At 43.4% G+C, this 27,107-nt stretch overlaps 1 protein-coding gene across 3 annotated transcripts in view; it reads left to right on the top strand.

The window, feature by feature from the left end:
• Positions 1 to 6,803: 6,803 nt before the first annotated feature.
• LOC125988538 (neuropilin-2) overlaps positions 6,804 to 27,107 on the top strand; it is a 40,759-nt gene continuing 20,455 nt past the window's right edge. For 2 of the 3 annotated variants that reach the window (XM_049753847.2, XM_049753848.2), the window contains exons 1-7: positions 6,804 to 7,862; positions 12,445 to 12,622; positions 18,313 to 18,494; positions 24,545 to 24,775; positions 25,759 to 25,914; positions 26,175 to 26,344; positions 26,951 to 27,106. In XM_049753847.2, coding sequence (XP_049609804.1) covers positions 7,787 to 7,862; positions 12,445 to 12,622; positions 18,313 to 18,494; positions 24,545 to 24,775; positions 25,759 to 25,914; positions 26,175 to 26,344; positions 26,951 to 27,106 — 1,149 coding nt within the window. In that variant the 5' untranslated portion in view covers positions 6,804 to 7,786. The remainder of the gene's footprint in view (positions 7,863 to 12,444; positions 12,623 to 18,312; positions 18,495 to 24,544; positions 24,776 to 25,758; positions 25,915 to 26,174; positions 26,345 to 26,950; position 27,107) is intronic. The other variant, XM_049753846.2, reaches the window with a different exon arrangement.

The following is a 27,107-nucleotide window of genomic DNA, read 5'->3' as shown; positions in this document are numbered from 1 at the left end:
GTTCGTATTGAGCATTTGTGAAAGGAGTTGAAAGGTGCCGATCCGGAGAAAGCAGCCTTCAAACTCGAGACACCTGGAGCGGCTTGCTCATAAAGAGTGAGACAAAAAAAAAAAAATGGCGCCAAGGTTCCATTGAAAGTTACGAAAATTGTTTGTCATTGCCTCAAATGATTGCAAAGCAAAATATTAAGGAAAAATGAGACTCAAGTGAAGAAAAGTGATTATTTTAATCAAATTGTTTTTTGCGTCTGTCGGACTATGGCTTTTGTTCTTATATACGAGGGGACAATTATTTTACGAATAAGGAAGGCGGGACGAGGACAGAAGGGTGCCCAGGTTGCTAACGAAGGACAATGAATGGACTGGCAAAATTTGTGACCAGCTCATATTATCTCCGTTCGACAAATCTTTGTTGAAGAAGGATATGAATGCTTCCCCTCCCCCAGACTTCTGTAGCTAATTTTGTTAAAGACAATTTAAAGGCCATTCACCTCAAAGACCCCCCCTCCAGACCGCCATTGTTGTTCCTGTTGAAAAGAGACAAAGATAAGGGGTGGTGACTGAGACAAGAAGATAAAGTTAGATCAGTTACTTTCTTTTTCCACGCACAAGAGATCAGGGCTCATCACTCCATCATTCCGTACACAGAAACAGGCCAAAGGCTGGGATTTCATTTCACATATCTGCAAAGAGGAGAAGTGTTAATGGGCAATTGTGTGAATGTCTGGAAGTCTTGCGTCTCTGTTGAGTGCGCGTCAGCACAATCGTGTATCGCTAACCATACCTGTAAACAATTAAAATGTACCAGGTTAATTCAGAAACTAAATTTAGGAGCCAAACCCACAAGTAGTTTTAGTGAGGAATCAAATTTCTCATCACTGTCGGATTATTAGGTCAGCCAACCAATGTCTGGGGAAGAGCAATAATTTGCTAATTAATTGATAATTCATCCCCCCAAAAAATGTATACAATTATTTGTCTAGACTTTTGCCCGAAGGGGAGAATCCCATTGTGTCAAGTTAGCGGCAAGGGGGGTTAATTTTGGTGTAATCAGATTTATCCTTAACCTCATTTAGTGTAACTCTGCTGGTGGCAGAACGATGCTGGAAATGTGTGCAACCAGTGAGGGAGAATATTCTCTATTTAAATCATTCAAAATTGGGGAAAAAAAATCATGAATTGTTTCTGGTGGTGATTTAACGGAATTCAGAGGAAAAATTAGTTTTGGACATATTCAGGTATTGTGCTCATCTGGAAATTTATAGCCTCAATACTTCACAAAAATATTTTTTAATCGTTTAAAGGTCATTTTTGTTGCTTTGATAGTTGTAATTTCACAATGTTCATATTATCTTGAATTGTACAAAATGCATGGATGGAAAATGAAAACACCCCAAGCCACGGAAGCCAAGGAATAAAGTAAATGATAAATAAATAATAAAGACAATAAAGTAGCATGTCTTGAGCCCCATTAGAGAAGTATGTGCACTCACACACACACCTGCGCTCAGACACACACATGTGCAAACACGTGCACACAAACACATTTCCGCTCCGATGGGCAATAGCTCATTAGGTCGGGTAGTGCAGGTGTGTTCGAGGTGATATTAATTAAGCAGTTAATTAGCTTCACTTTAGCTCAGCTACTTTATTTACAAGATTTGAACCTGCATGCAAGCGCTAATGTGAATGAATGCATTTAACAATGTCTTTCCTCGCTGGCGTACTTTTTGCTAATGAATGCAGTTTGAAACGTGGCGAGGAAGATCGGCTGAGGCTGCAGTGTCCAATCGTAGATTGTGTCAATAATGGTAAGACTAAAACAGGTGTGAATACTTGCACAATCTAGTCCCATGAAAGTGTGAGATGACCTCAACTGCTCCTCTCAGATAAACTTGTTTTTTGTGTTTACCCTGTCACCCATTGATCTTCATCCATCTTCACTTTGGTTACACTCGGCTTCACCTGAGGTCACTGCAGGTTCGATAACATATCTCCTCATTCCGTCAACTTCATCTGCATACCTAAGACACCATGTCATTCTTCTCTTATCCGTTGCGTAGACTCGTGACAATTTACCCAGACGATCGCTTATTGACCATTTTCCTGACTATAAGGCGCATCAAAAAACCTAAAATTTTCTCAAAAGCCGACAGTGAGCCTTATAGTCCAGTGCGCCTTATAGTCCAGGAAATACGGTATTTTCTTTTCTGCCACCAATGATTTAACCATGAGGAAACTCGGGAGACGTTATTGGATTACAGTTCGGCAAGATGGAGTGTCATTCTCCATCAGATTCCATGTGTCTTACATCTCTCTCCCTCCCGTCAGAATATATTAGGCGCCTTGACGCCATTTGATATTCTATATCCATGGCTAAATAATGATGGATCTGCGGCCCGTCTCGTTCACCTGTCTCCTTTTAGTCACGCGTCTTACAACCCAGTCTGGTGTCTAAGATGCTCCACCATCTTTGTCTCCCCCATCTTGCCCCAAGGAGACCAAGATGCGCTCCATTTTCCATCCAGTGGTGCATATCAAGGTCAATCAGTGCCAAAGGAGTCACACAAAGAGTGCATGCGGATGCGCGTGCACTGGCGAGTCACTTAGTTGGCCGACACAGATGTTACCTTTGTGGTCAAAAGGCTGCGAGTGGATTTGGTTCCACTAATGGAGCTGAGCGCTTAGCCGTCTCATATTGATAAGATTACCATGGTAATGTGAACACAGCTGGGTTGAAACCTCCTTCCTCCAAGATTCTTCCGTTTTTCTAATTGTCGTACTAAGTGGCGTCCTCTGGTGCTGCTTGCTTCTTTGCCATCTCTTTTAATAGGACTTTTCTTCTTGCATGCCCTTCGCCTTGCCCTCATCTTCCTCCACAGCAAATCTCTGCCTTTTTTTATCTTTACATCATCCTTATCTCCCTTCTTTTAATTGGCTGACTTTAGTGGAATAATTCCATTGTCGCAAATTCTGCACTTTCCATTTGACTTTGTCATTAGTTTCTCTTCATGATGTTTCTTTTCTGATTTAATTTAATGCTCAAGTATTTTGTGATATTTTATTGCATGTTTTATATATTTATATTTTTTTGTCTTGTATGTAAAATACTGAGTTTGTGTCATGTTTTGATTGCATTGACAAGTTCAATGACACAATTTTTTATTTGAGAGTAAGAAAATGGCTTTTGCAGGGGAACAATGATGTTTTGATATTTTGCAAATTGTTTTGCAAATTTCAATTCTGATCTGAGAAATGCACCAATGTGACTTCGAAGCACTTTAAATTGCTGCTTGAGCGGGACTAAAATTTGATCATATTACCCCTTCAGTGACCACCTAGGACGAGCTCCAGCTAAGATGCGATTTTGCTACTTGCTCAAAAGATATGACATAGCTTGCTATCTTGCTAACTAATGTTCCATCATCCCTCACAAAAAAAAGAAATCAGAAGGGAGAAACCATAGCAGCTAGTCATATGGTGAAAGTTTGACACCCCCTAGCTTCAACCCTTCCCTCCCCCTCCCCCTCCCCCTCGATGAAACAATAAAATCTCACTTTCTCATTAGCATACACTTGTTCTTGAGTGCTCCTCTCTGTGCTTAAGCTTGCTCGAAGCACGATAAAAGCCGCTCGCAGTAAACAAGGCGTGGAGAATGGCATCTTTTCTCTTTGTTATGCACAGCTCACTCCAATGACATCAGTTGAGCAGGCCTGAGGGACACTTCAAAATGTTGCTAACACGAGGATATCCTTTTCAACTAGTGCAGGAAACATCTTTTTTTTTTTGGGTGGCGGTTTAATTTGAAAACCACTCCTGTCAGGTATTGGATCGCCATCTGGAATGTGTGTGTTGCATGCTAAAGTAAAGTAAAGGCTGCGGTGAGGAGGGGGGGTGCCTTTTTGGAGGGAAACTGAGTGTTGAAGGTCACTTTGATGTGCCAATAAAGGCACGCAGCGGGCCAGTGGAAGGAGATGAAAAGAGGTCGAACAGACGTAAAATGGGTCCTGGTGGAGAAAGTGAGGAAGATGTGTCCTCTCATCTCTCCTATAGCACACGGTGGATAATGATGCTACATCATAAAGCAGAGGTGCTTAGGGAATAAATCTTGCAATCAAAGCAAGCAAACAACATTCTCTGACAGTAGAGCAAACCCACAGATGACCTGAGCCCATACGAGAGACAAAATAACCTGAATTTCTGCAGATTTAAGCAAAACAAAAAGGGATAATGTCTTACATTCCTGATTATATGATGGAAATTCTTATCTTTTTTATGATACTGAATTAATTAAGTGTATATTCATTCAAACTTACAGAGCAGTAACAGCCTGACCGCATCTTCTGCATCCTCGTGCAGTTGCCTGCCCCCATTAGGCCGACTTGTGCATTGCAAATGGAGATTGACAGACAGACAGACAGAGACAGACAGGCAGATCCAACTATTTGCTTTTTTCCAACTTCAAGCAGCATTTTCAGAAAAATGGAGGATAACATCCAGATGTTTCCATCCAGGCTGTCCAGCAGATGCTGAACCATTGTGCGTTATGTTAGAAAATGTTACAAAGTGCGGTGACAGCGTCACCGTGAAACTGGAGATGTGGATTCACATGCGCATGGGCTGATGAGATCAGGGTGAGCTGAAATTTTTATGATCCTACATGGAATCTGGGCCACCACAGACAAAGGCAAAACGACACTAAATATAACGGCTCTGGGATTTCTTCCCCCTCCTTGAATGCTACATAAAATGGCTGAAAAAATAATCTATAAATATATTTTAGAATATCTAATCAAATTCTGGGGGGGATTATTTGGGGCTAGACAGAATTTGGGGGGCTGAGAAAATAATTTATAAGTATATTTTAGAGTAATCAAATTCTGGGGGGGGGTCTTATTTGGGGCTAGACATATTTCTGACCCCGCTACAGCCACCCCCACCCCTGGTGTAGCGCCATCCCAGGAGACATTTTAGTCTGCATTTAATGGAGCAGTAATAAAAAGGAATGGAAAGTTCTGCACCATTGTCCACTGTAGGAAATCACCACCCTTGCTGTACTTCCAGACACAGTCCCCTTACCCCTATCATCTCTCTCTTAAAATGCTGATAGGGCCAAACCACCACTATTTGATCTAATTTTGAATCTCTCTTGAGTCTGCAATGAACCACTCAAAACCACTTGAACCTTAGCACGCTGACTGGCAAAACCCGGTCTTATGATTGTTGTGGCTTGGTGGGCGTCTTGAAGCTGAGCGAGTGAAATGTAAAGGTGGCGGTGTTATCGGTCATGCTGTCAGTCTTCGGGCCAACTTTGTGATAAGAGGCAGCATAGCGGCTTGGGTTCTCCTCAGGCTCCCATGAGCGAGTGCAGCTGTGATGAGGTGGGCGACGGGGACAGGCGTCTGAATTTGGCAATTTTTCTGCAGTTTCAATTTCTGCCTCTCTTTTGGACTTCAAAAATTTAGATGATTAATAACTTTTTTATTTTCCTCAAGTCCTTCAGTGGACTGTTGCCCTCCATTAGCCTGACCTAATGTTAGAGGAGACCGCATGTGGGGGGGCGAAGATGTTGACAAATGGGCGCGAGGGGTATCACATGACCCCTGAGGAATGAGAGTGGGGGTAGCTGTGGTAGAGCATGGAGGTTTTACACTGTCTTACTCTTTATCTCTTTATCAGTGAGAGGGGGGTCAACGCTGAGGTTAAATAAAGGGCTCCCTACCACTGCCGAGCATATTTCATAATGCTTAAGTGACAAAATCAGGACAAATGATTGGATATTTTATGCCCCGCATAGACCACCGGAAGGCCCCAATCAGAGTGACAGCTCCCTCGAGCCACAGGTGGTCTTAAAAAAATCAGTGACATGCTGCAAGAAGGCTATAAGTTGATGGCATCTAGTCAACTATAGGTTGGAGTGGGGGAGGGGGCGTAAATATGCCCACACGTGCAGACACACTTGTCATGCAGCCTTCAGTCAAGGGCACTGGATTCTTTTTATTCTTGCAGGCAAGTTTGTAAGTTTTGCCAATTGACATGTTGGATATCCTCTCTTCCAATAAAGTAGAGAGGAGTTCGTATTGTAGTTTATTCGTTCAATTCAATAATTGCCATGTAATGAATTTGTTTAGGATTGCCACAAACATCCATCAATCAATTCCCTGAACAGATTATGAACAGATTTATTTCATTTTTTAATTCTATTTTTATTTGATATTCTGGAAATAAATTAGTAAATAAAATGATTGATTTCCCTGAACTGATTATGAACAGATTTATTTCATTTATTTTTATTTGATATTCTGGAAATAAATTAGCAAATAAAATTATTGATTTCAAGCTCCCCTTTAGTAGCCGGCTGGACTTGATGGTTGTGCTTCTCGGTTATGTGTGCAGCAAAAAAAAAAAGAAAAAAAAAAGCCAACAAAAAAGCCAACAAAAAAGCACCGCACACATCAAGTTTATATTTCAATGAGGTCTTTAGAGTAACTGTTGTGTGACATCATGCATGACAGCAGCTCTCGGAATAAAGTTTTGAGGGAAGAGACATATTTTCCAGAACTTTTGGGTCTGTGATGAATCATCAAACCTCAGTGGCGTTGGTATGCAATCTTTCAGTGCCTCCCAAAGCTTCTTCCTCTTCCTTTTAAGAATGCACCTAGCCAACTGAAATAAAGATGCCAACGATGCCTCATTATGTCGAGCCCTTCCATTACATAGTAACTCAAACCATGGGCAGGGCACATTTCCACATTTCTCAGCAGATTATTTTGGGCTCGCTAGTTTGTCATTAGACCGCCGCTGCTCTGAATTTAGCCCCACTGATTGCAGGGCAAAGCCTGGGTTGAGCTGAGGTGGGTTCCGCTGCGCCAATGAGTCAAGGTCTGTGACAATGGCAAAGTTCTTTCATATGCTCTATGGTTAAAAGCAACCATGTGCCATTTGTTGTGCACCCCTCCCTCCCCATTGCCCAGATAGGACCCCACCTTCACACTTTTCCTGGTCTCCTCCTCCGGCTCTTTGCAAACAGCCTTGGGAGGTGTTTGCTTTATTGCATGGCGTGTCTTATCTGTGTGGAGAGCGTCCTATCGATGCTCTGATCGTCTCACGTCTGTTTGTGTGTGGGGAGTGGGGGACGCGTGCAACCTATCGCCCGCCGATTATCCGGAGCCCGCCCCCTCTCTCGCTCCCCTAAATTCAGCCTGCAGGGGGTGGGGCCAAGGCGCAACGTCTGTAATGCTGCTCGGGTAAAGAACTCTCTCTCTTGCTCTCTCTCTCTCTCGCTCTCCCACATTCACACACGCGCAGGACTGTTACGCACACAAGACGCACGCTGGGGACGAAGCAGATCTGAGCTGCTCGTAGAGACGCTCACACATTCTGCTCCGTGCGCCTCACTCTAGTGTGAGACTGCCGCAGACCAGTCCACTTCAGGAAAGGCGACCTCCGCGTGCGTAAATCACGCTTGGACTAAAAGGCGCACCCCGAAGCCAGACTGCACACTCCGCGGATCCTCCCGAGTCCCCCACGCCCGGAGTCAACCCAATTTTGTTTTTGTTTTTGGGGCATTATTTGAACATTTCCTTGAATGTGCTGTCAGAGCATGTTATGAGGCAAATTATAGACGCTTTTATTTGTTTTGTGACATGTAGTTGTCATGTTGATTGAACACGCGCCGTGGGATTATTGAAATCATACCCGTTTAAGCACGAAGGGATGTGGAGCACAATTTAGCGACTACGAGTGGAAAGATTGAAACATTGACACCAGCTTTGCGTCTTCCAAGATGGATTTTCTGTGCTCGCTGTTTGGATGGATATTGGCACTGTGTCATGTGGTGCTGCAGGTCAGGGGAGAAGACGGTGAGTTTTACTTACACTCCTTGTAACACCATGTACCTTGATGTCTTGTCATTTATGGATTCAAAAGTTCATTTATGACAAGTTCTCAGTAACTTGTTTTCTATCACATTTAATACAAATAATCCAACTAAACTACAGATTAGAAAACGCGCATCGGTGTCCAGAAAACGCGCATGGGCTATAGTTGATCATCGACACCACTGAAATCTTCATCGGGAGGTAAATAAAAGTATTTATCCTTCATTATCGGCTGGCTCGGATGTCTGCCGACCCCCGCAAGCAAGAACGCACCGGAGCGCAGGACGAAAAAAAAACAACTAACTGCTATCAAATAACATTAAAGTTACCATTAAAAAAAAAAAAAAAAAATCTAAATGCGCCAAACACATAGTTTTAAACCCTTTAGGGTGTGGAACAACAGCAAATGATACTTTCGGATTTCGTTTGAGTCAGCCCAAAACAGATTAAAATTCGAATGTAATTAATCTTAGTTGAAATGTGTGAAGCTGTTAAGATTGCAGATTGTCCATGACAAATTATTTAATCATTCTAAAAATGTGTACAGCGTGAAAAGTTTCTCTTTGTTAAATGACGATTACGAATCATTATCGGAATATATGCAAATGCAGGCCTAAACTATGTATTAAGATAAAATGAAAAAAGTACTTTTACTATTTCTGTAAAGTGTTTTTCTAGGTGTGTCTGTTGATCTAAATTTTCGTTTTGTTTATTGCTCTTAGTCATGGGAAGGAGTGGGCCGGATATGACTTCACTGATGATTCTGTTGCCTTTATTGCTTCCTCTTTTTGGCTACCTGTTTCATCGGAGCTCCTCCGGCTGTGTGTGCGTACGTGTGCGTGTGCATGTGTGCTGCGTCTGTTTACTGGCTGTCTATGCACCGCTGATGCTAGACAGATGTGGAGCTCTTGGCAGGAACGGCCCAAGAAGCTCCATCCCCTCCTTTTGTGTCTCCCTGCCAAGAGGCTGCCTCAAGAGCCACATTAGAGTCAGCGGCAGAGGCAGGAAGGGAGCAGCCTGAAGGCCGAGCAGGCAGCCTCGGGGAGCCAGTGGAGAGGATGAGGAGTGCAGCACACAGAGACAGAGTTGGGTGTGGAGATGAGCAGTATCCGCCAAAGCATAACGTGAAGGAGGGAGACTTGACCCCGGGGGGTGGACTGTTCGTGCCAGAGGGCAACATCAAAGCATGCTGGGTCATTGAGTTAAAATGGACAGAGGCTGAGCAGATCAGGATTCAAGAAGTGAGAGTGAAGTCACAGACAGTGGTTCCCTTGTGATTTGATGCTCCCATGCGTATTAGGGCCCCTTTAAAGAGTCATTTTAGCAAGTGGTCTCACATAATATGAGGAAAGCAAGCAGGAAGAAACTGAGCGGCAACTGAGTGACTTTCACGACCATGCAGAAATGTGCTTGGATGTGCACATGTCCATTTTCAAGCCTGCTCACCACTTGGGATGCAGAGAAACTTTGATTCCACACTTGTGCTGTAATCACAATAGCTTGACTCGCTGACATGTACATTAATTACCAGAACCACCAGGATTAATATTGCCTCCATTAAGCAGCTCATTTGCATGTTTATTGAGTGGGCGGTTGTGCAGCGCCTCCACCTATGATATCGGTTTCTCCCAGAGTTGGCTCTGCTCATTTAATCATTTGTTTTTTTTTTTTCAAACATTCGCTTCAGGCTGCTTCTCATTTCCCTTCCTTGTGTTTTTTGCTTTGTTTGTTGTTTGTCTCACGTGTTCCCCAGAGCTGCCCTTCAAATCTTTAAATCTCAGAGGTATCAGTTGTGAAAACAAGGTCACGTCTTAGCGTTACTTGGCCAAGCGGCTTGTTCGATATGAGTCAGGTATGCATGCAAGCAAACAGCCTGCCTGCCTCCAAAAATAGACCAGAGCTGACTCTTTCACATGGCTTTATTTTAATGGGTGGGGGTAGGGGGGGCAGGCTTAGTAGTTGAGAGCACCAAGTTTGCCAGAGCATATAGAATTAATTGTTATTCAAAAGTGGGCTTGAAGCATTAGCGTTGTGAGCCTGGGAGAAAATGAAGCATTCAAAACAGGGGTGGCAACAAATCACCTGAGATTCATGCAGGAAAATATTAATTCTTCACGCGAAGAGCGTCCGTGTTGTTGTTTGGACACCCTCACGAGAGGAAAGAGAGCGCCAGGGAGGCGAGGAGACATGATACTGCAGTCAGGTAGTTTAGGATTAGGTCCCCGCAATGACCCCCCCCCCCCCTGCAGGCACTGCAGCAACCATCTGTTTACCCGATTGATCCATTGAACCATCGATCACAATGGGTAGCACTGTGCATTTAGCTGATTAGCATGGGGCACTTATCCTGTTAGGAAGGGAAGTGTAGAAAGGAAGAAGTAAAAAACAGGCGGGGGGTTGACATTATCTCTCTTTAATGAGGCTTTTGTTAGTTCCTTAAGGGCGCGAAATCCCGTTTAAAAGTGACAAACAAAAAATACGATTCTATCGTCATTTCCGTGAGATGATCATCAGCAGCAAGTGTTGAAAATGTGCAAAGTCGTGTAATGCGCTCCATCCATCCATCCATCCATCCTCCGCAACCTTTTACGGAGTCCAGTTTGCTGGAGGATGGTTGAGATTAAAGCTCAGCTGAGCTCTGGACTGAATGGATGAGCGCCGCTCGTTCCCTCACTCGCTGGGTGATAGCACTTTTTAATTAAGGTGGGGTGGGAAGAGACGAGGGCGAGAGGGGGTGCTTACACTGGGAATGATGGAGGGATTTATCAGCCTCCCCTCACATTCGCTGCTCATCCCAGAGCGTTACAGCACCCTTCCCAGATAAGGAAGCTAATAGAAATGAGCTCTATATGCAGACATGTGCACATTTTCACAGATAATGAAGATAAGGCGGTGGCTCCTTTTGTGCAGAGATGTCTGGATCTGACTGGATGTGGGCGCGCGCACACACAGACCAGTTCACAAACGAAACGTTGCAATTAAGTCCGTCCATGCGTGCAGAAAGTTTTGTGAGGATTAATTTATGCAGAGACACAGTTGCCCTTGTGCACTGTAAACAGGGAAGGCCAGTTAATTGTGGACAGACTGCTCAGTTTGCAAATGATGCAACTCTCGGAAATGATTGTGAGTCTTTGTTGTGTCCACAAGTGACATGACTAAACGTGGATGTCATTTTTGGAACTACCCAAGCTGAATCACATAAACACATGGGTCAGTGTCTGCTAATCATCATGAGACTGAGAGTCGCTTGGTGGGCAGCTTTCTTAAAAGGCTTCTGCGCCAGGAAGACGTGCACAATACGACACGTGGGCGTCTCTCCTCAAAGGAAGTCATTCCAGCGCTTTCAAATGTCAAATAATCTTAAGTGTGCCTTTTAAGCACAATAGGAGGTGGAAATGTCAACGCTTGAAGGGTCTATTACACTTCAAGCCTGTGGAGTACCTTTTTTCCACTCCCTTTATTGTTGTTTTTGCTTTTTTTTTGAGACATGCAAGAATCTCAACCCATTTATGTCAAGAATAGAACTCACTATTTGTCACCATATACTTTTAGACTTTTCTTGTTTAGGCAATCATCTTGTGATACCCTCTGCATCTCTTGAACGCAGTTCAGCGGTTGGCTAGACCAATAGTTGGGACACCTGGGGGTTGCATATGGGGCGCAAGCCGCTAATTGAATACCTCGACTTTACAGTCACGGCCATATCATTTGCGTATCAAATTTATAGGAGCCGCTTACAGGTTTAAACCAAACCTTTAGCCACCACTTGATGATGCCTCTTGGTCTGGCTCCAATAAAAACTAATGTCTGTAAATCTAAGGCAAGGAAAACCTAATAAAAGATCCACAAAGCATGTGGAAGGACTTTATGCTTGTTTGTTTTGAATGTTTGTTGACGTGTTTTTCAGCAGATAAGATCTGCATGTGGCTGAGAAAAGAAACCCCACTTTATTGTTACTGTCATTATTACAGAGTTGGGGTGACCACCCAGCTCCACCCCCCTGAGCCCCCCGAGACAGACCGTCTGCGTGTCACTTCCTGTCTAAGCCTACAGAGCCATGCCATTGGCAGGCTATTGTTCCTGGGAGAGCGTGATAGGATCGGAGAATGTGTTCTAATGTTTGCAGATTGGCTTGCTGGCGCAACAATTATAGTCGGAGAATGCTCCCCAAGGGGGAATGGGGCGATAAGAGCCTGGGTGTGGAAGGGGCTGAGTGCGAGCGAACGTGCATGTGTGTGTGTGAGGAGAGCATGAGGGAACAGCAAATGTGTCGGTGATGATGCTGTATTGTTTTATTAGCCACTTGGAGAAAGAATCCACAATGGAGAGGTTTTTACAATTTCCTCCAAACTGACAGGCTAAATTGCTTTCTTTGTTTTACTGTTCATCTGTTTCAGCACATCTTTACAGAGAAAAAACAAGATAATGACTATAGCGTTTATAATCCAATTTATGCAAAGCACACAAAGAAATCGCTCCCATAAAGCGTCATAATATCTCGCTAATCAACAGTTACAATTGTTTGCTGATTTTTAATGTTGCCTTTGTGTTTCTTTTTTGCCAGCGAGCGAGTGTAAGGGCATTTTTGATGCCAGCGAGGCCGGATACATCACCTCCCCCGGATACCCTCTGGAATACCCGCCTCACCAGAACTGCCAGTGGGTCATCACGGCGCCGGAGCCCTCGCAACGCATCGTCCTCAACTTCAACCCTCACTTTGAGATCGAGAGGCTGGATTGCAAGTAAGACAGGGAGTGTGTTGACATGTTTTGCCCGTTAACGGTTCTGGATGCTTTGATCCCAACATTCTGGTCGGTCGTGAAGGAAACTTCAATTGTACTTACTTACAAGCTCTGTGTAAGATGAAGGCCATTAAGTGGACTGTGGTTTTGTTATTGAGAGAACGGAGTACAAACAGCATCGCGCGCATTTAATGGGGTGGATGCGGCCCAAGCTCAACCACAAACATCTTGGCCTCTCCAGCGCTTCTCCGGGGGCAATTATTGGGTAGAGTTCTTTGCTCGGGGGCACGTCAGCTGCTCATAACCAGCTTCGTTTGGCGGTTAAAACAAATGAGGAATGTGGGTCACAATAGTAAAGGCTGAATGGAAGGAATTATTTAAAATGATTAAAGTTTGCTGGGGAGGGAGGCGGTGTCAGAGAGAAGGCAAGAAGGGGAGGGAAGGACAAGAAGAAGAGAATAAGGTCCAGCTGTTTGGATGTGACTGTTGGTTAGTTTTCCCAGATATGTGAGTAATCCAAATCATCTGTTTTTTTTTCCCTCAATGAGAGCAAAAACACTTCTCTGTAATCTGGTTTCAAAACTTGTATGGTAATATTGTGTCAATGTTGGAGAAGGTTCAAATTGAAATCAAAAGAACGCAAGATGGAGAGAGTTGGCAGCGATTGGATTTTTTAAGGGCAGAAGCAAATGCAAAAAGTAATTCTTTGCTGATTTGAAAAATATGTTGCACATTAAATGTAAATTGATAGCTGAGTGAGCTACAACAAAGTCCAACTTAGTGTCAACCCGAGCGAAATCTTCCCTGAAAATTCTTTCAAGATGAAAAGAATTTGATTAGGGAAAAAAACTATATTTTGACCAAATAAAGTAATGGAACATGTTTTAAAAAAACTAAAAAACTCTCCCTTTTAACTTTTGTGTCTTTTCACCACCAACAACAGATTGGTAGCAGTTGCAGTTTTCTCTTATGCAATTAAATACGCAAAAAAAATGTTAAGCCAGTTGTGTATGGACATATCGCTCACCCCGAGCCTCAACATTCTAAACAGACACAAGTATTATCTTTCCCCTTACTTCTGCCTCATTTCTCTGTAAACTATGAACAGATGATGTTACAAACCACCAAAAGCAGCTAAGCCAGATCGTGTTATGCTGTCAGATTTTGTTTTTTTCTAATATGAACCCAGCACGGATTTCCCAATCACAGCACAGCAAAACTTCTGTGTCAAGATGCTTCTCACTGGCTAAAAGTTGGGACAACCAGCACGATGAGAAACTTAAAATATTCGTATTTACTTATCACCGAGAGTTTTATGAGAGATTCTATCCTGTACGCTCGCCTGAAGGGACGCAGGCCTCGACCTCTGACACACGCCCACTAAGTCTCTGAATGTGTTTGCATGTGAGCGTGGGTGGCAAACGATGCGAGCGTGTGAGTAAGTCTGCAAGCATGTGAATTTTAGTCAGAGTTCCTGCTCCCTCCATTCGTCTCCTTAGCATGTATTTTTATGAAAAATAATTGAAACCCGCGCTCTACCTCGAGGTGCATGTACGCCCACGCGAGCGTCGTCACGGCTAGCTTCCTCGCTTTGCCAGGTCGATTAGCCACAGCGCTGCCAGTGAGCAGAGGAGTTGATTCGTGCATGTTTGCACGTTCCTCTGTGAGGTTAAGGCGCCGGCGGGGTGCAGAAGCTCAAGGCTTCCCCGTCTCAGTGGGGCCTGAAAAATCTGCATGACAGCTGGGTAACTGGAAGTTACCTAAAACACGCGCGGCTATGCTAGCTACACTTGAACATGCTGGTGGCGAATGTACACCGCGAGAAGTGCTTGGTCAGCCTTGACAAAAAATCTCTGCGGCTAACATCCCTGCTGGCTAGTTTCCCTCAGCGGGTTCAAACTGTCAGCCTACCGAGAACACCCAAACCACCACGCTGTTGCGGCAATCAAATCTGCAGTCGTATAAAGTAGAGGCATTCCACGTCTGAGGTGGCACTTTAATTCAGGATTTCATTTTACGGGGAGTTTGGCCACATGCCAAAAAGCCGATTGATGTGAACTAAATGTAATAAAGGTTAGATGAAATATCAGGCCCCATATCTTTAATGCAATCGGCAATCGGCTCGCCCCGGGATGCACCAGGAGCTTCTTCCGAGCTCCCTCCTCCTTCTCTTGCTCCTCTACGTCAAAGGAGGGGAGGCTGTGTTATTTTTACCCACCTGAATTAAACATGAAATCTTCCGGAATGACAATACACACACATACACACAGATGTGTGTGTTTTATTTAGTCCCTTTCTTCCACCCTTTGTGGAATTAAATTAGCCAATTTGCTGCTGCATTTAGCCTGAGGTGTAAACAGTTGTCAATGTATGTTAACTGGTAGTGTGTGCGTGTATGCATGATTACACCTTCCCTGTGGAGGGAGATCTCGGATTCAATAAGTGTATTCTGCTTGAAATGGACAGTCAATAGATAATCACTCACAGATGGATGAAGCAACGCCTGTCTAACAAAGAAGGTGAGGAAGAAGAGTCACCAAAGGGACTTGTGGAAATTCAATATCAGACCAGCATTGCAATACCTGTCGTCCTACGATGTTGACGTTTCCTGTCTGAGACGGTTAAAGATGTAATCGATTATTCGGCTCCCAACAACAAAGATTTGCTGACGAACCCACATCACAGTATTATTTTGCCATTATAAAGGCATAGTCGAAACCGCTTCTGCGAACGGCCTGACCCAGGTCATCCTGCCCTGTGATGAGTGATGAGATGGGGAGCCGAGACGTGAGGACATAGGGAGGAAAAGAGCTGTTTGGTTTGGGCTGGATTGAAGATGGCAGGCCCCCGGGTTCTTTTGGGATTTCGCTCCCAGCATCTTGTTAATATTTCAGAGGCACTTATGGTTTATTAGAGGGGCGGGAGAAGTGTGTGTACGTGTGTTTCTACTTTACACACTCCCCCTCCCCTTATTTAATTCCTGCTTGTGAAAGGCAGAAGCGAAAAAATAAATAAAAATAAAAAAAGATGACAGCGCCCTGATTGTTAGCAGACTGTGTTCTCATTTGTTCTGTTGTGGGAGAACAAGGGGAAGTATACAATAGAGCAGAGGCAATTCAAAAATCCACAAAGTTATATTTATTGACACTCATGAGCAGCTCGAGCAAGCTGAACTTGAAGCAACAGTAAGTTATGTCTTCAGGAAGTTCAAAAACAACTTGGTCAGCCATTTTTAATCGCTTCCTTGGAGAGAAAAAAAATGACACTATATTGCTCACGTGTCAAACTCAAGGCCCGGGGGCCAGATACGGCCCGCCACATCATTTTATGGGCATCAAATTCGTGTGTCATTACTAGAATTGCAAATTGTCGTCATTTTTTATATCTTTTTTACATTTTTTTATGTTTGACCAGTTTTTACTCGTCTGATTTGAAACCGAGTTATTTGTCAGTTTGTTTTGTGGCTTTTACTGTATATAATATGAGGTGCTCATATATTTATTTGGGTTGACAGTCATAATGGCCCTCCGAAAGAAGCTATGACTACAATGTGGCCCGCAAAAAAAATGAGTTTGACACCCCTGCTATACTGTGTTAAGTCACCGCTCATGATTCCTAAAGATGGACATGCTCACAATAGTGAGGAGCATTGTCTATACTGGAGAAAAGCTCCCTGGACACCAACAAACAGCTAAAGGCAATTAGTTGTTATGAGCCGAGTGTACATCTGCTGGTCTTTTAGCTGCCCTCCACCCCGTCCAGCCATTAAAAAGACTAGCGGAACTTTTGGAGCTGTTAGAAGAACAAGTCCTGGAATGCGGTCAGGTGTGTGCCGGAGACGTGTCAGACGCTCATGCATGTATTCATCAGAGGCTGAGCGCACCGGTCAATAATCACATCTGAGAAACACTCACTCACTGACGCTAATCCATGACAGAAGAGCGTGAGACAGAAGGAGGGGAAGTGGGAAACTAACATAGAGACCCACTCCAAAATCAATTAAAACCTAATTAGGCTCTCAGATTCTTCACAGGCCTTTTATCCTCACAAAATGGTGCTGCGAACATGAGCGCTCTCCTGTCTTTGTCTGTATGTGCTTACGTGTTCTCCCCAAGAGTGTTTTGGCCTTACATAGCGGAGCCATGGTTATTCATTCTTGGTGCTTTCAGGTTCAGGCTCACTTTTTGTTGAAGTGTGACTTGAATCACAGAATTGAAACCTTAACCTTGTGTGACTTTAGTCAAAAAGTAGGCCAAAGTCTTTTTTTATCAAAAGGGCGAAATTTTCACCAGTGATCATTGAAAGAACAACAGTCCAGTTGTTTTTGGTGGCGTCATGACATGAGCCCATTGAGAGACGAGGTATTATGTCCAAAAGTTATTTCTCACAGTTTGCAACCATTGCAACATTCCCTTTTGTCGGCTTCGTATTTTGATCTGGAAAGGTTTACATGAAGCAACACTCAAAAGAGGTGAAATAGAAAATGATTCCTCTGACTGGCCTGTGAAATATTTGCATAATTTAAACATGAACTCATGACTGCATCTGAGTGTCCAAATAGGGTGATATCGTCCTGCTTGTGTGTGTTTGTGTATGTGTGTGTCTGTGTGTGTCTGTGTGTAATTGTCTTTATGCAATCACTGGCAGAGGCCAAAAAGAGCTAACTAATTCGAGACGGTCCAGGTGGACTCTGTCTTGACCCCACAGAATTTGCTTTTTTTGTTCAGGGTCAACCGGCAGGTCAAAGATCACAGTGAACTGTGAGCCCAAACATGTGAAGAGTCTTTAGCTTTATTCATCCTAATTTTCCCTTTGCTTAATCCCCTTTGCTGATAATGCCCCTACCCATTTTCTTTCCTAAGCATCAACCACCACCCATTTTAACGAATTACCCAACATGCATCAGTTCACTCAAACTCTGTCCACAAGTAAAATGGCTTTTACAAAAATTGTCTGTTTTTCCTCACTCCAGGAAAAATAAATAAATAAATAAATAAATGAAAAATATAAATAAAATAAGAATAAAATATATAATATAAATAATATAAAATAACTATATAAAATAAAAAATAAATAATGTAATCACAAAAACAAGCCAAAGCAACAGGTGACCCTAAGGGCATTTTTGATGAGCACGAGCATTAATAAAGTCATTTAAGTTAAATGTACCAAAAACGAAAGCTTTACTCGTGTTGCCTAATTCCGTAAGTTACTCCCCTCACTTCTAATCAAAGTCAGCAAAAGTGCAATCCTGTGTTATCTAAAACAGTGGAGCAGAGGGGTTAAGAAAATGATGATTCCAGCTACTTGTTTTTCCACCATGGGGTTTTCCAGGGTTGTTTGGTATGACTTGAAGAATAAAATAACTCCAGCGCGTCTGAAGCAGCTGATGCCGACTTGTTGACCAAGAGCCGAGGCCGTGGCTAATATAATTACTTCTATCTTGCCCTGCTTGTCTTGCTCTTGAATGCTTTTTCTCAATTCTGCCTGAAGGCTGAAGCCCAGACTGTAAATTTTTCCACACCTGTCTATGTTTTATCACCACTGTTCATTCCATAACTCAATAATTTCTTTGTATCTCCTTCACAGTGCTCTCTCATCTTCTTCCTGTCATGATAATGCTGTGTCCCAGGTCAAGAAAACAATTAACCTCTCCTCTTTTCACCCCAACCCCTCTTTTTTCAACTCAGGTACGACTTCATCGAAATCCGAGACGGGACTTCGGAAAATGCCGACGTCTTGGGTCGGCACTGCAGCAACATCGCACCGGCGCCAATCATATCCTCGGGTCCCTCCCTCCAAATACGATTTGTGTCGGACTACGCTCACCAAGGAGCTGGCTTCTCTCTGCGCTATGAAATCTTTAAAACAGGTGAGAGGTCCGCTGTCACCAACGTGTCGGGGGATGCCTTTAAAAATCTAAAGACGACTTGATGGTCTGGAAACAAATCAAAAGAAGTGGCCAAGCACATAGAACATAAGAATAAAACTATGTAAGGAATGCTTGCTTAATTGAAGTGAAATCCATTTCCTGAGGCGGACCTCCTCAGGTCAAAGGTTTATGGGCAAAGGCTGAGGCAAGGAAATTGATGGGGACGAGCAGGCGCTCAAATGGAATTTGGTGGAGGCAGCTCAAGTGCACAAGGTGAAGTGCAGTTTGAGTGTGTGCTTTTGTGGTTGGTGTTTGTGTGTGCGAGGAGGTGAAATGGTCAGGTGGCCTTGAGGCAGCTGAAGGATTTATGTTCAAGTGAGTTGATTTGACTTGACGTTTTAGGTGGTGCCATTTGAACCAAATATTTCCTCCCTGAAAGCGCTCATGAATTCTAAAAGCCTGTCAGGATTAAAGTAGCCAGCACAAACTTCAAAATGCAGAATTTAGTTGTCACCCTCGTACATGTTTTAAGCTTTTGAGACGTGTCACTGAGCCAGATGCCTGAAATGGTACTTTGCTCACAAGCAGGCTTGTAATGTAGCTTAGTGCAAAGATTTGACTAATACAACACAGAAGTAAATCAAATGAATAAAAATTTAATTTAAATGAAAAAAATGTATAAAAATATAAGTCATTTTTGGAATATTTTGAAGAAATAAAAAATATATATATTTAGGTACAGCAAATTTCACATAGCTACTTTGAAACTTCTACTCAAGTTATATTCTCCAGGGTGACTTTAAAGTATTTTTTCTGTCACTATACATGTACTTATGCTCAAGTATTACTTTTTGGTACTTTAACAACATGATTCAAATGTCATTGTTTAAATGTTATTGCTTTCAAATGTCACAATTGGCACAATTTTAATCGGATAGGAATTAGATCTTTTCCAATTGTGAAGAAAAATCCATTGTGTATTTGCGTGCAAACCCACAAATCAAATGTACACCATCATTGCTATGAAAGAAATACACAAAGTTAGGAAAAAAAATCTAAATCTAAACAAAATCAAAGACGATTAAAATTACGGTAAATGAGAGCTGTGTTGGAAATGTAGTAAACAAAATAATTGCCTATGGCGGTCTGCGGAATAATGTTCAGGTTAGCCTTAATTAATTATTCCAAAAGTCAGGCCAGGCCAACTAAACAGTATCTTAAGTGTTTGTATTATTAATGGATTATTGTTTTCTTCTGTGTTGTCAGTGCTTGGGGATAAATACGTAATTATCTATTCGTGCAAGGGCGTCTGCACATTCACATTCTTTCATGTGGTTTGTCAGCCATATGAGATAATGTGTGAGTTAAAATATGCATGAAAGTGGAAATACGTCCTTGAACGTGTCAATGCAGTCTTAAACACCGACATAGTATTTCCATCCTTGTAACAAGATTGTAGCATACATCTGTAGCATTCAGCAGATGTGCGAAATACGAGTTGCACGCGTGGGTGTTTCCAGCATGATACGAGCCTCATGTGTAGGTGGAGTGACAGATAAATGCGTAACAATAGAAATTGCGAGGAGTGAAATTGACAGACTGTTGGATGAATAGTCATGAAGGATATTATGATGACTGACTGATGATGATTATAATGATGAGGAGGAGGATTTAGGATGTGTTTAATTGCAGCACTTTCATCATCATAGGTGTTTGTCTTCCAGCAGCAGGATGAGGCAGCAAACATACGCACACACAAACACACACACACACAAATACACACACCCCATTTCCCAACTGACTTGTTTATTCATCAGGGTGAAAGTAATCATATATCAATGTTCCCCTTATGTGATTACAGTTGTCTTGTGCAACATTACCTTTTCAGAACCTGCAATTGCGAGTGAGGCATATTTGGAAAAGAAAATATGGAAAATTTTGAATTACTCTGTAATCGTTTTTTAGGCTCTTTGATGTGCTTGTGTTGTTAAAGGGCGTGTCTTTGTACAGATCAAGATTTGAGTAGACAATTAAATGTGTTTCAGAATGTGCGTCTGTGTGTGTGTGTTGACATCCAGACAGTGCCGCTCAGGGCTCAGGCTGACCTCGCCGCATTGCTTCCAAGGACCAGACACTCACATGTGTGAGTGTTTGAGCACACATGTGTGTGTGCTTGTGTGTTGAGCTAGATGGGACAACTGACTTGTTTTTGTTTGGCTCATTCAACCTTGTTACATAAGCGATGAGTGTAACTACTCCAGGGAGTGTTGGATTGTTTGTGTCAACATGTGCATGCATGTGTGTGGGGATGTTTGTGCTTTCCATGTAGGAGGTGTGGGAGTGCCCACCTCCACCGTGACACCCACAAATCCGACCACTTCCACAAATATGCCACCCAAAAACATCCCCACTGTCTTCACCTAAATGGTATACAGTGAAAGCGTACGTTCCCGCCCCCTCACCCCCAAGCCCCCCGTGCCCATATTGTTGTGGCCTACTTTACTCTCACTGGTGCGTGCTTAACCCTTTATTCATCTGCGACTACCCCCTCCCCCAACACCCCATCATCATTCGTCCATCCTCACTCAGTCACGTGCCGTTGATGCTGTTACCGTGGCTACTGGAGGCAGACTTACTAGTAAAGCCCGATTTTCCCGCTTCCCCGAAGCCCAACTACTAGAGTAGTATGGGGCCGTACATGTCATAGCCAATCCTGAGTTGAAGGCAAACCGGGGGGCACTTGAGGGCACGATGTCCCTTCTGTGACCATTGGCGACCGCTGCCGAGACATGTGTGGGGTCTCGGTGGGAGTGCTGCCAGAGGCTGGAAACCCCCCATTCGCCCTAACACATCATGTGAATGTATTTTTGATATCTTCACATTGATTGGAGGTCATCCCCGCCAATAATGCTGTGCTCCAACAATATATGGCTGACCGACTCTTGACTTTTTCCTCATTCCCCGAAACACAATAAGGCACATTTTTAAAGACAAACAAATAAACAGCTCAGAAGAAGAACTAAAATGTTCATTTTAGTTGGAAAAGCTTTTGAGTATAAATTACTGACATTTCGCAGAACAAAGCAAAGAGACATCAATTCTTTAAGTCAATCTGAAGTCAATCTTCACAACAGCAAAATATAAAACATTTACCGTATTTTCCGGACTATAAGGCGCACCTAAAAACCTAAAATTTTCTCAAAAGCCGACAGTACGCCAGTCCGGTTCGCCTTATATATGGACCAAATTCCTAAATTTAAACTGGCTCGAAGCATTATGTCATGAAATCAATCATAAGTGGCCCGCTGAAGACTATGAATCATGAATCAAAAAGACTATGGATCATTCTTTTGTGATTATAAAGTAATTTGTTGCATCTGAAGTTGAAATAAGAAATATTAAAATGGAGAATGATTTGATTTGGATTAAAAATCTGACATGATGCATTAATGGTGCGCCTTATAGTCCGGTGCACCTTATATACGGACGAAGTTTTAAAATGGGCCATTCATTGAAGATGCGCTTTATAGTCCGGTGTGCCTTATAGTCCGGAAAATACGGTAGTTGAATTGCCCAATTTAAAAGGTGACGGAAGTTCACCTAACACGTTTTTACAGTGAATGAGCTCTTGTAGGTTAGGCAGGGTTACACGAGAAATAGACTTTCTGAGTGATTGACATGTGTCAGACAAGCAGGCAGATGCAGTTGTGATACACACAAGACACCGAGGCGAGCATGGAGGTGAATCCTCGGCAGGATCTGTGCGCTGAGGCGGCGAGACGCCAGACAGAAGCCAAGACGGCGAGTGCAGACAGGGTGAATCAAGGGGCAAAACTTGTATGGATTTTACCCAGCAACTCAGGCTCTCACCCCTATTTCAGGCTCACACAGACATGCAGCGTGACCCCCCTCCTTTTTTAACCAATGACAGCTCAAGCCAAGGAGGAGCTTATATTGGTTAAACATGTGCACACGAGGTGATGGAGGGAGGTTCCAAGACTTGTTTTTGGCGTGCTTACACACCGTGACTAATGAGCACTAACGAAAAGGAGAAGTCACTCGTGCATACGTGACCTCCTCACAAGCATGCAAAAGAAAAAAAAAAGACAACCAAGTGTGGCCAGTTGGTGCACATCGGCTGGAAAACGCAAACGCGGTGGTGCGCCGTGGCTCGGAGACACGGAGTCAAGCTGTGCTCACATTGAAGTTTTCGCGAGTCCAGACTGCTGATTTGTGACCTAGTAAGAAACAAGGCTACTGTGTTACTAGGTCTCACACATGCTGAGAAGCTGTCACGCACTTACCTCACATGCCACACATGCAAGGAGACAAAAAAAAGCCCGTGGCAAAAAAAAGAAAACGCAAGCATGTTAATAAAATGGAAAAACAAGCTCATATAAAATGTGACTCACACATAAAAATCTTGCAATCACGCATTATGACTTCCCACTTGGTGACAATTACCTAAATTGTGTTCGTTTGTCTCTTTGTCAATTGACGTGCCACTGCAGCATGGCATGGACATCAGGGAATGTTCTTACCAAAGGAACATCACGCTCCTAAGTCTCCCTGATGAAATCTATTGAGGTGGTTTCACAGATGAAGAAGCATCCGATTCAAAAGGAACAGTGTGGTTTTTCTCCCGTCTGTGCATTGGTCTGTCGTGGGTATTGGCCAAAAAAAAAAAAAAAAAGATCACAGATAGAAATGGCCAAAACGGGTTTCCTTTTTGTTTGGGCTTTCCCTTTGAGCTCAGACATGCAGTAGGGGCTCAAAAACTAAAGGAAGAGGGAAGTCCAAGCACGTCTACTTAAGCTGCTCCCCCAAGGAACTGACCCCAGATAAGTGGGAGATAGATGGATAGCTTTTAATATGCTCAGTGGTGTGTGTTTATGCGTGGTGTGTGGGCCTTGAATGTCGACGACCTTCAGAATTTCCAGACACCACATCCATGTCGTTTGAAACGACTTGGGAAAAGTATAGGAGTATTAAATATGACTTTATTTAATGACTCTTTACGTCTGTAGATCAGTCATCGTTACATTTTGCATCAAGTCGGTAACAGTGGAAAACAGAAAATATCGTTTTGGTCTTATCCCTGGGCTAAATAAGTTGGGTCCTCTGCCATTATCAAGTGCAGACGGGAGCAGGCAGCCAGCTTGCTTTTATTGGTCTGCCTGATAATAAAGACTCTTGCCTTGTTGGAATGCTGCCGTAGGAATGTGCTTTTAACATGTCTGAGCTCCTGATGCTGGTTTTGTACATTTAGATGTGGCTGTTAACTCACCGGTTTGGTAAGAACCTCTCGTCTGTTTTGTGATCCCCGACTTGATGAAAAATCTTCAATTACACTCATCAACTTTGATTTAGTTACATTTAATGCAACTAAATAATCAGTGTTGGAAAAATATATCAATATAGGCGTACTTCTACAAACACTGGAAGGGCCCGATGGGCTGCAGACGCTCAAGGTGAGCCACACTGCATAAATCTGAATAGCTAATGAGGAGCTGCCGCAAAGGGCTCACTTAGAGCCATTACACGAGGTCTGTGGTATGTTTGACTTCACGAGGAAAGGGAGAGCCCCAGAGAGAGAGAGTACAGGGAGAGCATTTGAGAACATTTATTTGGAACGTATGCAAAAGCTCCAAAGTCAGTGGCACTGCTAAGGTCCTCTAAAGCCAAGTTTAAAACGATGCGTGTCAAATTACCTCCTTTAAAAAACACATTTGCCTGGAAGCTTTCAAGGTTCGGAATGAGGAACAGATCTTTGTTCACATCTTGAAGCAATATGATTGTTTTTTAGGATCCGAAAGCTGCTGAAAACAACACGGTGCCGTGTCAAAGCTCTTATGATTGGCAGGTTTGGAGGTGGGAGGGGGCGGGACGGTTGTTTTCATGTCGTACGTAACGTCGGACACACTCTTAAGATGTCAGTGATGAAGTTCATCTGCAAGTCAGATGTTTCTGCCGTTTGATCCATTGCTCTTGTCTGATCTGGATGTTCTTTTTATGACAGATGGCTTCTTCTCATCTTTGTCTCATCTCAGGGTCAGAATTCTGCTTCCGCAACTTCACCAGCAGCTCCGGTATGATCGAGTCACCGGGCTTCCCTGACAAATACCCCCACAATCTGGAGTGCTCCTACATGATCATCGCTCCGGCCGATATGGAAATCAGCCTCACGTTCCTTACCTTTGACCTGGAGAACGACCCGCTGTTAGCGGGAGAAGGCGACTGCAAATACGACTGGTTGGACGTTTGGGACGGCTTGCCGCAAGGTAACTGTGCGCACAGATGCTTGTAAAGTGAAAATTCAGATTTCCACGCTGCGAGCGCATGGAATTCGTGCATTCCCACGTGGACATTCTGTCAGGAAGAGCTCGCTTTGATGTGTAGTGGAGCCTCGCCTCTCGTTCCTTTGGGTTACATATAGGAAGCATAACTGTAGTTCACCCCAAAGGAGCAGCCCTTTCTCATGCCCCTCAATGTCCTTACTCCTTATCACCTTATATTTCCTTCCTCCCTGAGTGTTGGGATTTGGCTCCAGTGAAGAATGTCAGGAAATAGTAACCCCAAAAGAGTTGTCATAAAGCGCTTCCATAGAGTAATTGCTGCCGTATCAGTGATGAAAACCACATTGGCATGACTAAATGGTGCTTTTGCACCTCACACTCCATTTGTCTTCTCTTCCCATTTTTTTTCAAAAAGATATACGAGGAGCGCTTTGCTCGTTCAATTTTTGCGTTCTAAAAAATGGATATAATTTTTCAATTACGACTTGAATTTGGAAGCTCAAGTCGTCGCAGACATTCAGAGGAGAATTAGGAGTAAATTAAAACCGTAGCCCAGTTGGAGCGAGGCTTGTTCTAAGGCAAGAAAGGGTCTTGGCAGACGAAGAGGGAAGGGTGAAGAATTTGGCGTCCGGCGAGGGAATCACGTTTAGAGACTACTGTAATCCTCACCGCTTTGGTGTGCGCGCGCATGTGGTTGATCTCAGAGCAGCTTGCATTAAGGCGGGGATTCGTGTCCCCCCTGCTGGGCTCTGGCTAAGACACACAGATGGACTGAGGCAAGAAGAGAGAATCCGTCGGTGGTGGGTGTGGGGAAGTCATTAGCTATCGCTTAGCGGAATAAAAGTTGATTTTATCTGTAGTATGTCTCCAAAGCACCAACAAACAAGAAAATACAAGTTGGAGTGTTTTTTTATTTAAATCAATGAAAGGTCTGTACTTGCTGACTAATTGGATTTGTTTATCTGCAGTGTCGCCGCTAATCGGGCGGTACTGTGGCACAAAGATTCCTCCAGAGATTCAGTCATCCTCTGGCCTGCTGTCCCTTTCCTTCCACACTGACATGGCGGTGGCCAAAGATGGCTTCTCTGCTCGTTACAACATGACTCGTAAAGAAGTCCGAGACTGTGAGTGACTTTTTGTGCCTGTGTGTTTGGCATGCTCAGTCAGTTTATTTACCTGCTATTATTAAGTCTTCATCTTCCAAGACTCATTTTTCGTCCTGCAACTCTCCCATTTTTTTTTTCTTCAGATTCAAATTACCACCTCAGTTGACTTCTTCTGACTCTGTTTGCATATTGTCTCTCTTTGGCTTTACAGATTTATAATCTGCTATTCCATTCAATCTTCCATGACAGCTAAATCCCCATTTTGTTTGCTTTGCTAGCGTTTCACTGTAGCTTGCCGCTCGGTATGGAGTCGGGGAAGATCAGTGATGACCAGATCAGCTCCTCCACAAGCTTCTACGACAACCGCTGGTTACCGCGTCAAGCTCGACTCAACAACCACGACAACGCCTGGACTCCCTCAGAGGACAGCAACAAAGAGTACATCCAGGTCTGGCAATGCACCTTTCCATTTGCAGAATTTTATTGGCAAAATGCAGTGCTTTGACGCATAGGCTACTCTCGTTCGTTTTAGTAACAAATCGTACATCTTCATGTGCAATCACCTAGAACTGCTTGTTCAGAGCCCTCCAAAAAGGCAATGAAAACACAAGCTAGAAATACAGTGTGTCTTATTGATAAAAATGCACGAAGCAGGACTGAAGCTCAAGAAACTGCAAAGCAATGATAAAGAAGCGCTCCTATCGCTCGTCTCACGCGATCATATTATATACAGCATATTTATATTCATGCACTCGTGCAGGCAAGAGCGGTGTGATGGATGAAGAGAGTTCAGAGCATCCCCATTTTGATATTACACTATTGATCTTAACTTCTAATGTTCTTCTTCATTCACACACGGCATTGCTCAGATACGAGTGCCACCCCAGTTTCCTGCACAGCAACAATCCGAAGCTGTCCGCATGATAAATAGAAACAGAGGCCGGTTCTCTTGGTTAACTACGTCAATCCCGTGCATTAGATTTTCCTCTCCCGTCTCTTATTCTCTGTTAAAAAAACATAATGTATTTTATGTTCAATGTTCTCTTAATTCAAGGTTGATCTTCACTTCCTGAAAGTGTTGACGGGGATTGCAACCCAGGGAGCCATTTCGAAAGAGACAAAAAAATCTTACTACGTCACCACTTTCAAGCTGGAGGTCAGCACCAACGGGGAGGACTGGATGACCTATCGGCACGGCAAGAACCATAAGG

The sequence above is a fragment of the Syngnathus scovelli genome, chromosome 2, assembly GCF_024217435.2.
Source record: "Syngnathus scovelli strain Florida chromosome 2, RoL_Ssco_1.2, whole genome shotgun sequence".
Classification (NCBI taxonomy): domain Eukaryota; kingdom Metazoa; phylum Chordata; class Actinopteri; order Syngnathiformes; family Syngnathidae; genus Syngnathus; species Syngnathus scovelli.
This window is presented reverse-complemented; position numbering and strand designations above follow the sequence as displayed.